At 35.3% G+C, this 15,057-nt stretch overlaps 1 protein-coding gene across 5 annotated transcripts in view; it reads right to left on the bottom strand.

Annotated features, from left to right (window-relative positions):
• UNC13C (unc-13 homolog C) overlaps positions 1-15,057 on the bottom strand; it is a 234,202-nt gene that overhangs the window by 144,547 nt on the left and 74,598 nt on the right. For 4 of the 5 annotated variants that reach the window (XM_037395051.1, XM_037395052.1, XM_037395053.1 and 1 more), the window contains exons 3-4: positions 12,869-12,891; positions 12,273-12,337 (exon numbers count right to left, since the gene is read on the bottom strand). In XM_037395051.1, the coding sequence (XP_037250948.1) occupies positions 12,273-12,337; positions 12,869-12,891 (88 nt within the window). The remainder of the gene's footprint in view (positions 1-12,272; positions 12,338-12,868; positions 12,892-15,057) is intronic. The other variant, XM_037395055.1, reaches the window with a different exon arrangement.

Here is a 15,057-nt window from a genome sequence, read left to right as displayed (position 1 = left end):
GATATTACTGCTAATACTTCTGTACAAGTACTTAAGTTTTAACATGAATGTAGTCATAGTCATTAAAAAAAAAAAAAAAAAGTAGTCAACAAAGGAGCTAAGTTTGAAATTACTGTTTAAAATCTTTTGGTTGATAGAAGGTCATTTGTTTACCAATGCAGTAAGGAATGGAGAACTACAAGCTGACTTCATATCAATGGCATTAAGGTGGATCAATAAATTCTGAGCTATTCACAGCACTGGATAAAAGATACATTAACAGCTGTGACTGACTCAGTAAAAAATTCCTGTACAGAATACAGGCCAGTTGGTCCAAAGGAAATTTGTAGGCAAAAGGACAAAATAATGTATAAAAGACATAAACTTGTCACATGAGAATCATTAATTATTCTTCTTATTGCAAAGAATTTGAAAGGAATGGTACAAATATTCCTACACTTACTGGAACTTTCCAGGTTTGGTGAACTGGCGTTTCTTATCTTTTGCCCATTAGGACATTTTTCTCTATACTCAAATGAGAACTTAGTGCATGTATCATACACTGTGCCTGAAATTGATAACTGCCCATATCATGAACAAGCTGCCTAAGGCAGCAGCAAGAAGTTTATGCCTAAAACTGATCCATTCTGCTTCACAGTCTTGAGCAAAGCTTGAGTGGACCCATTTTCCGTGACTCTAGATATAGCACAGAATACACTGATGTGTTATGTTCACACAGATAATCAGATAAGCTGTCACCCTACACAATCAATTGGCTTCACTTCATCTCCACCAGTGACTAGACAACAGAAAACTCATTATTCTAGAGTTTTACTAAGTCAGGACTGATCTACTGGGGAATGATTTTTAAATTTCTTTACAAATAAACTGGGAGCTGGTAAAATCGTTAACTCAAAATGTCACCCAAAATCCAATAGGATATGGAGGTGAGAAAAGCATAAATACATTTTCAGTGCAAGGAGATTGCAGGTCTGGTGCAATTTTCCAGAGAAAATTGGATCTGACTTTTGGTGTCACATGATATTTTAACATAATTTGGATTGCACCTGTCTGTACTTATGAAGAACAATTCTTCATAGAGATTACCAAATATTTAGGTTGTCAGTAGGATGCTGAAGAAAGTTAAAGTCACATGAATAGCTTTAAAGCATTATAATAAACGATTTCCACTTAGTCACAGCAGCAACAATAATACCTTATTTAGTCTGATCCTGCTAGTGTTCATCAGGCCCACACTGTTCACTCAAATTATTCTTTCTTCTTTATTACAGACAAAAATACGACTTGAAAGCTATAATCAAAACATTCAGAATGAACTCTGATGAAAAACTATCTTCCACTAAAATCTGAACTTTTTCTAGACTGGCAGTTTAGTGTAGTAGTTCAGATGCAACTCCCAACAGTAAAATATATAACAATTTCTGTTCTGTAACCGGTAGGTAGTCTGTATGGCGAGGAACGTGACAGATGATCTATATGTATGCACATATATATATACACACACACGCGCGCGTACATATAATTTTTTTGCAGATGCAGAATTGATCAGCTATGTTTTCCTTTCAGCCCATTTAAGCAGACTGTTCCTCTACTAAACTATTCAAAACCCTCGGCGAGGTACTCTGCTGTATACTTGATATATTTAGCTGTCCAAAAACTTCCAACCTTTTTCCTTCCAATTCAGTCCTCAGTTTCAGAGGACTGAATTACAAATTGAGAGCTATGGCACTGCACGTATTCACTAGCGATTCTTAGAAAATCACAGTTTAAGTTATAGTAACATTACAAATATTCAACAAATACAGTTTTATAAGAGGTATCAATTTTATGTCACAAAACCTGTATTTGATCAAAGTAAATCATTGCAAAAACATTGGTATTTTTGTCATTAAAAATGAAACATCTCACTATTTAATATAAAGAGGTTTTTACTTTTTCTTCTTTTTTTCATTCCTAGGCATAAAGATTTTGGAAAGAATCACAGCCACTCTTTAAGGTCTGTGTAAATGAGTTCCTCTCCAGATGAAAATAATCACAAAAATGAAAAGGTGAAGTTTCACTGTTTTGTTTTTTAAATCATTCAGTATTGAAGATACATTTTAGGTTACTGGGATACTTCATTGTCTTTAAGTTCCTAGGATTACATAATATTTCAGATTAGATTAGTCTGTTTTACAGCCTAATTAAGTTTATTTAGTTAAATGTGATAAAACGCCTAGACAGCTTATAATGCTGGTCTGATATCATGAAAATTGAGATTAATTTTTTTGAGAATTGAGCTGGGGGTGAGGAAGGGAAGAAGAAATGTATCACTGCTGTATATTATAATCACAAAATGTAGCCAGTGGCATTTGTAAAAACAAAAATGGAGCCATGTAATTTAATGAAAATAATTCTGAGACAGCCACACTGTCTGAAGACCCACAAATCCACACTTGGGTAGCAATACATACTTTTTGCTGGAGTGGAAAACTAGAATTCGAGGTCTACAATTGTATATGAATACTGGGAGAAAATAGTCACATTAGAGAAGTACAGGACTGGATTTACAGCTTTTCCTGTTCCTCACTATATTAAAATGCCATCAAAGAAATAGCTCTGAAAATGAAAGTTGGATTAAAGGAGTCTTAATATGACCTAAAAATACTATATTAAGAAATGAAAAATAAAAAATAAAAAATGAGCAAAATCTCTCCATAGGAAAAAAAACCAGTTATCCTAGCCAATTCAAGAAGCTGTCAGAAAATTTTGGGGTAGACTAGGCTACACTAAAAGACTGTATGCATTCCAATTTTGACAGACTGTGTGCTCAAATGAGTATGTATATTATTGTCATGGAAATTTTGAAATTATGTTTGTGAGTCATATTTCTGTAGTAAAGATTTGAATTAATCACACTCAGGATATACTGATGGATGCTCAGGTTCTGACTGAGGCAGAAAACCAGACTTTGTGACTATAGGTTTGAGCCTCTCTCTGCCTTCCAATCACCGATCTGTTCAATGTTCATTCCCAGGTGCAAGCCAAAGAGGACTAACAGATATTCCAAACTGTGCTAACAGGCCTCGGGGACCATCTCAGCTTTTGGAGAAAACAAAATCGCTTGCAGAGAAGTTCTTACTTCATTTCTTTCTCCTGTCATGCTTCTTGTCACATTACAGGGAGCTGATGCTAGGTAACTAAAATGACTTTAAGTTAGCTTCAGGCAATTTGGCCTCAAAGTGCCACCATTTCAACTTGTAAACTTTTTTCCTTTATATTTTTTCAACATTTTGAAACACAAAAAACCCCACCAAAACCAATCCAAAACTAACCCATGCAAAACCCTCTAAACACTAAAATTATTTCCTAAGGCCCAAACTAAAAAAATGTTATTAAACCCCAAGCATTAGCACAACTGCATTAAAACTACTTTTGCTGATATTCTTGACCATTACACCAGAGCAAATAAGTAGTAACACTGATGAAGACAGAGTATTCACAGTGCTGCAAAAATTGTCTAGAAGGAAAACCTCATCTCAATTTTTATAGGGAAGAGAAAAATCCAAACATCCTTCTCAAAATTAACACTCCCTTAGCAGAACTGCTGCAATACCATAAAACCAAGGATTCATTTTGAATTCCCTCTACCATCCTTGAAGCCTATGTAAATGGTTTCCTTAGTATCAACATGGCCATAATGAAAAGGCATCAACAAGGGAAAGAAAAAAAAAAACAATTTGCATAAAGCTTGTGAGAATTTATAAGGTTGGGATAGGAAGTCCTACAAGACAAATTAATTTGCAAAAACAGAAGACCTTCCTAGACCCAGATGAGGTAATAACACGCTAAGCTTAGTTTACCTTTGACAATATGCATCCCTGTGTTTGTCATTAACATAGGATCATAGCATCTAATCAAAATAATAATATAAACCTACTGGAGCAGAAAAGATAAAACAAATTAAAAGCAATACTAAAACATCAGTGCCAACCTAATGAAGGTGGTGAGACTGTATCTTAACAAAAAAAAAAATCCCCAAAACCTTAATTTCTCTTTTAATTCCAGATATTTATGTAGCTGTGAACTTTCAGCATGCTGTATCATCATGGAATCATGGCCAAACAGCTTTACAATATTTCCATCTCTGATATTAATTAATAATTTCTGCAGACATGGTATCACATGGATTTAGGAACATATAACTAACTGTTCCCAGCCTACACATGTTTGAGTCTAGGTAGCATTCAACTAAAACTTCTTCAATAACATCCAAGACAATTTATTTCTGCATCAGAAAGTCTTTGATAAGACAGTTAAACATAAAACAAGGAGAGTTAAGCCAAAATGAAAAGTGCAGAGAAGACTTAGAATCTGGGAGGCTGCAAGTTCCTTATCGGTGTGGATGACACCTAAAGCACACTTCAGCTGGAAGTTAAGGGGATGGGTGAAATGGGAAAAGTCGAGAAATCAGCAAGAGGCAGTAGACTTGAAACATGAGAAACAAGAACAAATTCTTGAAAATAAAGAGCACAGCTTTAACTGACCTGGTAGTAGACAGTAGGTGGGTGAAAAGAGTCTTGAACCTCTCAGAGCAAATCTAGACACATCATTCTTGACTTGTAAAATTTCAAACAAGGATTCTTGAAAAAGTAAGCAAGAAGTAAGCAGTTCTACTAACTTCAAGTTATGGCTGAAGTTTGACAGATATAGCAGGAGAGAGGAGTCTAGCTCAAACCAGTTGGGCAATTTGGATATTTTTTTTAAAAGCACTGTCTTCAGGATTTACATCTAATTCTTCTAACGCATCAAGTCCATATTGACACATTTTTTTCCACAGAAAATTCCCAAATTGCCTGTTGGCTATATTAAAATCCTCAAAGGCATCCCTCTAGTTTTCTTTGTAGAGTTCCCTCTAGTTAAAAGAGAAAAAAAATGGTAACCCTTTCATATCTTAGCTGAAAGGGTAAAGCACTTACCTAGAGTACAGGAGAGTTTATTTCAAACTTTAGAAGCATTATCACGTTCCAAACACTATCCTAACTCTTACCCTACCAATTTAGGAGATAAAGTGTTTCTCCCATACCTTCTTCTGATGCACCTGCACCATTCTGTAAGAAAGCAAAAAGTATGCATAGAGTGTTTATGCATTTCCTTTCTATGTTCACATAAACAGTCTTTGGTGCAGGGTTTTGCTATTAGAATTTTCTTTTCAAGAACATGAAGATCAAGGTAGACTGCAACTTCTAGATACATCTACAGATATCAGCAAAAGCATGAAAGCAACAAAATAACATTTCTAAGGTTGTGCAAAGTGGATGTACATAGACTAAGAGATAAACTCAGAAACTCACATTCTGAAGGCTTTTTGTTATTCAGGAGCAGTTCCATCAGCAGTGAATAAAACTCATCTTGTGTATAAGGCATTCTTATGCCACAAAGAGCTACTTCTGACAAGCAACGTCCATAAAATCACTCTCATCTATTATTCTGCTCTATAACACAAAATATGACTAAAATTGAGGCTCTTACTGGACTTCTATTACTGATCACTAAGGAGCAGCATATAGAAAGGAAAAAAAATCCACATTCAAGAATAGCTAACAGTCTTCTAGGAGAAAAAAATTTATATCTGGACTGAAAAAATGGAAGGCCAAACATGAATACCATATAGAGGTATATTTGTGTTTATCTGTAGAAGCATTACCAAGAAGGAGAAAAAAAAACACAAAACCACACCAAACTTGTAACACCTAGTCTTTATCTTGAAATACAAATAACACATTTATTAAAAACTTTGCTGAAACAAGAGATTTTTCAAGTATCAGAGATATGTTGACTGGGGGGAGTCTGAAGCCAGGTTAAGACTAGTTATTGGTTAATATTTCAACTGCAAACAACTAGGAATAAATTACTATCTGAATGCATTCCCTCACTTCAGTAATACTGACTGAATATACACCCTGTAGAGAAATAAGGCAATTGTGGAAAACCTCTAGACATGGTTTGGTGTCCAGAGTGTTTCTAGTTAGCTATGTTCTAAAAATCTCTTGATCTTGTTTGTACTCGGCACCCACAAGTTTAATAGTAATTCTGGGTTAGTGTGCTTCAAAACCCACTTCCAATTGTCTTTTGATTACCAGTAGGTATTTTAACAGATCGGCTTATAAATGATAGAGGAAGAAAACACAAGACAAGACGTTTCCAATTGCTTTCATCGTAAAGGGGTACCCTTCTCTGTAAGAATCTAGTGAAATAATAATAAATCCTGTTTTCCACATGAGAAATTTATGTGTTCCTTATAGTAATAGTTGACTGGAATCCAAGGAATTATCTGAAGCAGTTGCTTTACCTGCAGGACACTGAGGCTTGTATTGCTTAGTAGTCAGTGTTCTGTGTTTTGACATGAATGAACGTGTTGTCAAATTTTCTCTTTCAAGAAGGAAAACTATACTCTTGTCTCTTACTTCTCCACTACCTTATGTGGTCCCTGGAGCACCATTAATTGCTCTCCCTGCATTCCTGATGCGATTAAGCTTAGTTACAGGCACAACAATTCTCAACAAGAAAAAAAACCAAAAACCAAACAACCAGCAAAACAACCAGCAAGCCAAATCACCCAACCCCTCACTAAAACCTCAAATCTATGCTTGAATTTTTTTCTTTTTGAGGGAAAGAATATTTCTTTCCACAACTGCAGCACTGCTTCTATTTTTCAGAACTGTTCTCCAGTTTTACTCCACAAAGTTTATATGAATTGTCACTTTATGAGGGACTTCTGAACTTTTCATCAATCTTCGAATTCATCTGGGTCCAACAGCTGCTTCTGCGTAATTTGGGATAAACAGTGACTCTTTCTTTCTTTTTGAAGCCTAAAAAGCAACAGGGAGAAAAGCAGCTTTGGCAAGGGTTTGCCTGGAGCAGGTAGAGGTGGCCTTGCAGTGGCTTGAGATGTCAGGATTGTTGGAGGGGTGGGATTCAATGGAAGAGAATGACAACAACAGCAAAGACCACATTTTTAAACTGTGGAGGACCTAATAGTATGACAGGCTGGAACGAAGGAGGCTGGAGCAGATGTGAACCTGTGCATCTATGTTTTGGGTTTGGTGGGAAGAGACAGAGGGAAAGTGCATAAGCAAGGTAACATGCTAAAGAAGGGCTACATCAGAAATTCTGATCAGTGCCGCTTAGGGTGAAGACTGGTAGTCTGTGGATACAGGCACATATAGAAGGAGAACGGTAATAGCCATTGGACTCCTGCATATATTGGGAGGGGAAGCAATTGGGGCAGTCGGTAGGCAAGTCATTTCCATGTTACTCCTGGTAGTAGAGCAGGAATATCATTTTATATTCTTTAAAATGTTGTTAATTAGGTTTTGTCCCTGTAACCCTCACTATAAATATTTAGTTAGAAGCACTACAGGAAAGAAACAACAGAACTAATTAAACCAAAAAATCATTTCAAGTACACAGAACAAACTAAAAGATAACAGCACAAGAGGGGATTGGTGCACAATAAGGTGCACAATATCCAATAGAGACATGGAAAGGCTGACCCATCAAACTCTCCTATTTCACAGACAGATAAAAAATAAATGTACACCTGCCTAGGAAGATACATTTCAGTTTTAAGTGGAGAGTAAGAGAATCCCCTGGGAGATCCAGTGGGAAAATACAGTTCCACTAATACATATGTGCGCTGAAAACACACGTCAATTTATTCTTGGAGAACTGCATATTTAGTACTTTTTCTTGCATCTTTACTGAAACAGCCCTGACTTTGGGAATATGAACTAGAAATTCTCCTATGCACAGATTTTCTGTACAAGAACAAATTCAGTCCTTCTAATAACATTTAAGAAGACCATAAGTACGCAAAGATTGTTGGCTATCAGCTGGAAGTAAAGATTAATACACTGATCTGGATTGGGAGATCAGATTTGTTGAAAAAAGGGAGAATAGCTACATTACCAAAACTAACAAACTGGGCAATGCTGTATTGACAGTGAAATATTAGTCTCTGCATATAGTCTTTGGAACATTAAACACTATAGCCAGAGACAAACTGTTATTTAGGTTTCATTAAATTTACATTATTTCATATAAATTTACAATTAATTTACATTAAACTCTCTACTCCCCTCCCTACCTCCAATAATAACTCAACAACATCTTGACATAGATGATGAAGTTGAAGGCACACAAGTTATCATTCAAGGGAAGAAGGAAAACCTGTAATGTTGGTTATTTTTTGTGTGCTTCTGAAGATATTCTGCATAACAATCATCTATTTGAATTTGTCACAGAATTCAAGAAAAATACATTTGTTTTACCATTGAGAATATGCCACTGAAGGAAAACAGTGATTGTTTGCATGCAGCACCATCTGTGAACCATTAGCAAATTTCAGAATGGATTAGGCCATGTGGTAAAATTATCAGTCTCTGATATGACTGACATCAGACAAGCAATGAGTTAATAGAGAGCAAGTCTCTGGGAAAAGTAAAACAGTACTACCCTAGATAGATATATCTGACGAAAAACCCAGCTGATGGACATATAATTTTCAAAAATACTGAAAGGATGAATTCCTAACATACCTCAACTTTAATAAAATGAAGAAGAAAAATTAAATTAAGAAGATGTTATTTGATACTGGCATGGAAAGAACAGGAAAAGTGGAGCTTTTGCTTTTAACAGAGAAGTAGCATAAGAAGCCCTGGACAACTGTATTTGGTCTTTGCCTTTTCTTTCTTGCCCTGGCTTTTCTCTCATTCCATGCAGCATAGGGGTGATCATTGCAGAGAATGAAGGGTTGTGGTATGTGCCACAGACTCGGGATGTGCTGGTGCGTGTGAGGTGGGTTCACAGCATTGAACTATGAGAGAGAGGGAAGAGTAAGGCAGAAAAGAGGCAATTAAGATACTTTTATAAAGCAAGGTATCAAGGGTTGTGATGAAAAGAATCTCCCCTCACTTCAAATGGCACCTTTTGGGGAGAGTAAGAGGGAAGAGGAGTCATAGCTAAAGCTGCAGAAAGTTGTGCTGGCAGTGAAGAGGCTGAGGGATCATAGAATTCAGGATTAGTTTTTGCATGCAGGAGAAAATGTGATTACAAGAGGCACAAAAGTCTTTGAGGTATCAGCGTTCTTCAGCTGAATGAGAAGTTAAATGAAAATGGCATCACTGTTTTCAGAGTGTGATAGTGAAACAGGGGCTTGCACAAAGATTGCAGACAGCAAAGGGAACAGAGGCCCAGTCCGAACTTTGTCAGCAAAAAGAGTAAGGTTTAATCTAAAAACATGAGCTAGTATTGAGCTACTGTCAGTCATCTGAAGTAGTCTTATGCAGTGGTTACAGGATACCTGTACAAGGGATTGACAATTTATACTCAGAGGACTCAATAATTCAATTTATTCACCTGTGAATGGAAGAGAGGGCATAAAAAGAGCAACTTCTGTCTGTATAGTCCTTGTCACGGGCAAAAGGTCTCCTTACATCTATGAGATTATTTTTTGTGTGAAACCCACAAAAAATAAGAATTCTATCCACTCTTATACATTACTTTTCTAAGTCCTACATCTACAAGGAAACTGTAATTAAGTAATTGGCTAAGGAAAGTAGTGCATACAGCAAAACTGTATGATCACATGCGGCTTCCTGCATGCATAGATATCATTACCTCATTGTCAGTTCCTACACTTACAGAATCTGATTGCAAAATGCTATTCCTAAACTACAGAGTAACTAGATGTTAAACTATTTCTCTTTGGTTTGCAGATTGCAAGCAGTTTGATAGAATGAGCTCTCTCTTATTAAGCTTACTTATATGGAGGGCACACAATAAAAGGAAACAAAACAACAAGAAGAAAGGAAAAAAGAAAAAAATCATGTGAAACTGAAAATTTTCCTTAATATTTTGGTTATATTAAGAAATCATTCTTGAGCTTAAGCAGTGAAAGCCTAACCATATGCAGTGAGTGAAACTGGGTCATTGAAAACCACAGATATTAAATCCAAAACAGTTTTGGACTAGCTTTATTTTCAGTTTCAACTTTCTGACTTTTCTAGAGGAAAAAAAATATTTCTTCTTATTCTAGGAATACAGCATTGAATGTCATATACAATTCTGCACTGAACAGCACCTGTAAAACTATCTCAGAATGCCAATTTCTACACTGTTTCAAGAATTTGAATTCATGTTGATGTTAAATGTTTTTCTCTTCTTAGTTCTGAAAAGTATACATCAAATTCTTAAAAGCAGTTATTGAAAGCTATGAACAGCTATTATTATTATCATCATCGTTATTATTAATACACAAAACTCAGAGTTTTGTGCCAGGCTCACACACTAATGCTTCTGAGTATGAGCATCTTCAGTTTCAGTAGACCACAGCTTACTCTGTAGTTTTTAAGATGTCAGATTCCTGCTTCTCAGTCGTGAGGTACATTGCTATTAGTGGTGTATCAAATTATAAATTACTGAAACTTGAGGCCATCAAAGCCTATGACTAAAAATGAATTGACACTTCATAGAACAAAGGAGAAAAAAAAGGATTTCTTTGCTGATATGACAAAGAGAATTTGAGGCAAATATCAGAAGCTGCCTCTGTGATGCCTTCTGGTTCTGATATGCATTAATGTTTTCCAACAAAGAAGCCACCAAATACAAATTGTCAGGCATCAAATCAAAAGGTTATCGCCATAATTTGCTAGCACAGTTGCAATGGATCCGATGAAAGCCTTCCATGGTTCCATTAGAAGACTAATATGAACGTGAGCATAGAGAGCTTTTGTAAACATTTTTGTGGCTAATACATTGCTGAAAAAGTCAGTAATCTAATCAAGAGGAAAAAAAGTTGCTTCAGAAGTGGTAGTTTCATGTTGACAACAGAATTCCAACAGAAATACTAAAGTTTTGCATTTGGAAGTTGGGAAAGAAAATTCACAGCACTTATATTGTTCTGTTTTTAAAATATAGACAACAGAGTAGTTAGAAAATCCCATTCAAAGAAGCAGTTGTTTTGGCATAGTGAGAAATAGTGCTGATCAACAGACAAGGCAAAAGTTGTTATCATTTTAGTGCTGAGATATTTTTGACCTTTTTGACCTTACAAGAGAACTGTAGCTGATCAAGATGAAAGCAATGTGCAGTTTGTGAGCCAAGAGAAATATACTATAATTTTATTTTAATACAAAGAGCATCTTAATAAAAAAACCCCAACACATCAAATATCTCATACAATATTAAAAATGTTTCATGTTGCATTCATCAACTAATCCTGTACAATATCACATATGGCCTCACACTTTTATAGCAACTGTGAAGTTTCTATGGGCTGGAAAAGGAAGAAATACAACGCTAAGGTACGCCAAACTACATAGAAACTATGTAAGCTGCTGAAAAGCTGAAGAGTGTTTTTAAATTTCTTTAAGGTTTAGCAGTAAGTACAAATGTTATTCTAACTATACCTTCCACAGCAGCATGTGAGCGATATTAGAACAAATTAATACCATTAGTACCTTTTAGAGATACCATCCACACACACACCCTCCCCCGCCCCCCAAAAAAAAGGAATCTAAATGGGAAACTTGATAGTGTCTAGCATCTGCTATATAGAGGTACAAATGAGAAGATGGAAGATAAATTGATTTGATCTCATCACCTTGTCTTTCTAACAAAGCATAACTATAGCAAACACTGTACCAGCAAGAGGATAATATTCCATTTAAATTTTAACTAATGTAACTGATAGATTTTACCAATGTTTTTTACTGGGTTTTTTTCTCTCCTAACTGAATAATAAAGAGGTATCCAAAATAGGAAAGATGGATTTTCCTTAAAGAAAGGAATCCCTGGAACTCGATGTAAATTAACTCTGTCTGATGACAACCAAACAAAATGTATAGGTTTCTGTCACATTCACTCTTAGAAACTGGAAAATCTTTTTCTCGTGACCTTTTAGATTCCAAATATTAGACTTATATTATTATACTCCTACACACTAACTAAATGAAGACAAAATTAAATTACAGCTTCAAAGGGCATTTAATTTTCATAAAAAGAGGTAAAAAATCTTGCCATCCCATTGACCTGTGCAAACTGAATTTTATTACTTTCTTAAAAATTGAAGACTTAAAAATTAAAAGACGACATAGACAATAAAACTGACTATCTTCCTTTTAAAATAATTCAGTTTCTTCGAAGAACAAAGCTTAGAAAAAATACCATAACGCTATGAGGCTAATTTGCAGATATGCATTAACAAAATTCACAGTCATATTGGTACTTACCCACTAAATGCCTGGACTGCATAAAGCTTGGAAGTATCCAAGGAACTTCCACTTATTATCCGAGCCTTTAATAAAGACCAAAAAAAGTACAGTTACTCAGTTGCTCTTAGTAAGTCTTGGGCACAATTTAACTGCATCAAACATATAACACCTAATATGAAAATGCTTAGCAGGGTCAGCTCCAGGCCAAAGCTAGAGTAACTATTGCTTTGGAATACATTTTTGTAGTGTTCAGCATTTAGTGAAACACACTGGAAGAACCCATGGGAAGATAAGATATTGCTTCCCAAATATTGTTGTCCTTTAAGTCCTATAGTGTATGCAGTGTAGATGATAATTAGAGTCAAAAACCCCAGATATCATGTTTGACAGTAGCAGACCCCTGTGCTGGCAATTATGATAAGCACAACAGTGAGGGTTATCCTGTTTATAAATGCAACAGACTCGCAATACACTTAAAGGAGAATGAAAAAGTGGAAAGCTGGGAAAAACATGCAGATTTCACAACTAAAATGAAGGAACCAAACAGGTCAAATAATTCACAAACGAACATCAACAAAATACATGATCCCTATAGTAAATACATGATTTTAAACCTTTTCATCCACAGAACCGCTATCTGAAAGAGAATTGGGAAGAAGGGGAATATAGGTTAGACAGAACAGTCTCTGAGAAAATATCTTATACTATAAAAAACTGTCTGTGCAGAGCAGAATCCAAGTAACACCTGTGCTTAGCTTTATTATTGCAGCGAGACCACTGTCACTACATTTTAAACAAGCAACAAGATGTTTTTAATAGATAAGAAGCCCTGCCGCTTATGCAGGACTGTGTAGATACCATACAATTTATATATTGTATCCCACCTCAACATATATTTTAGGATTTTTAAAAGTATATTTAATATTAATGAATATATATTTAATACAGTTGCAGTATTCAAAAAAATAGCATTCTATTTTAAAGGAAAAAGCAAATGTTTCTACTTAGGGTATTAAAGAAAAAAAGCCAAACAAAACTTCTGAACTGTAACTATTCTATCCTACAGAAATTATCCCCAAATGCCAATAGAACTAAAATTGTCAAAGTACAAGATATGATATATACATCTATATGTCATTAGAAATTGCTTAATGCAAAAATGTTATGTATTCACATTTACTATCAGACAGGAAATATTTGCTGACAATGAAAAGCTACCCGTATATTATTGTCTTGTCAACTGAAAAATACAAGCACATTTTAAATGATTTTCATATAGTATTTCACCAAAAGTGTCTTTTTTTTTTCTTTTTGACACTTTATAGTACAGTGCATATATGAAACAGCATTGTTTTAATTGTCACTTTACTGATGTGTCCATTTTTACTCCCCAAATGGAGTACACATTCTACAGCCCCTTTAAATAGTTCACGTATTTTTAAGATATTTGAAGATAACTCACATTACATACAGTACAATATAATCATTTACAGCTTAAACACACACCACGTTTCAGTTTTAAACCAGTTTATCTACAAGAAAATATCACATTCAAACACACACATGAAAAATATATTGACAAGTGTAAAGGTGCATACAGTACAGTAGTGACGATCCAGGGAACTAAAAGGCTCTATTGTTCCACTAATTTTAGAGGCCACTTCTGTGATCAAAACAAAGCACATGCACAAGAACATGCAGAATAAAAACTGGAGTCAAAACAAGTTTTACCAGTCAGATTATATCTGCTTCTGTATTATTTAAAAGCGTTAAAGAAGACTGAGCTACTAGTTATCACAACACCGCATTTGAGTCCACAGAAAATGTAACTGTGCTACGGTCTCTTCACCTTTGTGAGACCACAAAACTTGCCAGTTTCTTATGTTTGACCACAGATCTTAGCTTCTCTTTCACAGCTATTGTGAACAATCCTTTTAGAAAGAGTATGCCTAAAAAAATGAACTATAGTTTATTGCTCCAAGGAAAACTTATGTTTTGAGTTACACAGAATATTAAATTAAGGCTGTTACTAATAGTAGATGCCACGCTTTAGTAAAAATAGAGTGACCACATTTCTGTGCATCAAGAATATCTGCTTGCCATTAACTGATACTTTTCACAGTTCTTCTGAATAGAAATCAGCATGGTATCAATTTTTAATGTCATATTTTAAAAGAATCCATTACTATTTTGTTTCTGCTGGGACATGACCTGTTCTGATGTTTTCTCACTTCAAAACATCCCCCCACCCCACCCCTTCAGAAATAATAGAATTTTTATTTCGCCTTAGAAATGAATTCTTGACTAAAACCAGCTATAGCATTTTAGTTGTCAAATTACCATCATTTGACTGAGTAGATTTATTCAAGATTTATTAAAGTTTTTACATTTCTTTCTTTCCTATTTATGAATGTATTTGTCTGACAACATCAGATATGATTGGCTCCTCCACGAGCATATAAAGAAGATCTGGACCACCATATGATCTTACTTTCCCAGTATAACATTATAACATTTTCACAAGCAGGGTAAGAGCAGAGCCAGGAGTAACTAGATGACTGTAGGCTGGGCTGGCTGTGGAAACAAAATGGGATATGCTTTTATGAGGGCTAAAAGAAATAAGAGGAGTAGTTAAAACCAAAGTGCTGGAGCAGCATTTGGACAGGTGAATGCAGGGAAGAGATCAAGAGAGAGGATATACCAAGGACTCTAGGCAGGAGAGACTGAATTAATTCTCAAACTTGTAAAAAAGACGAGCCCAAAAAGTGAAGAGAAATTTGGGGACTAAAGGAAGTTTTAAGCA

This window comes from Falco rusticolus, chromosome 7 (assembly GCF_015220075.1).
Source record: "Falco rusticolus isolate bFalRus1 chromosome 7, bFalRus1.pri, whole genome shotgun sequence".
Taxonomy (NCBI): domain Eukaryota; kingdom Metazoa; phylum Chordata; class Aves; order Falconiformes; family Falconidae; genus Falco; species Falco rusticolus.
The sequence above is the reverse complement of the archived record's forward strand: the minus strand, read 5'-3'. Positions and strand labels throughout refer to the sequence as shown.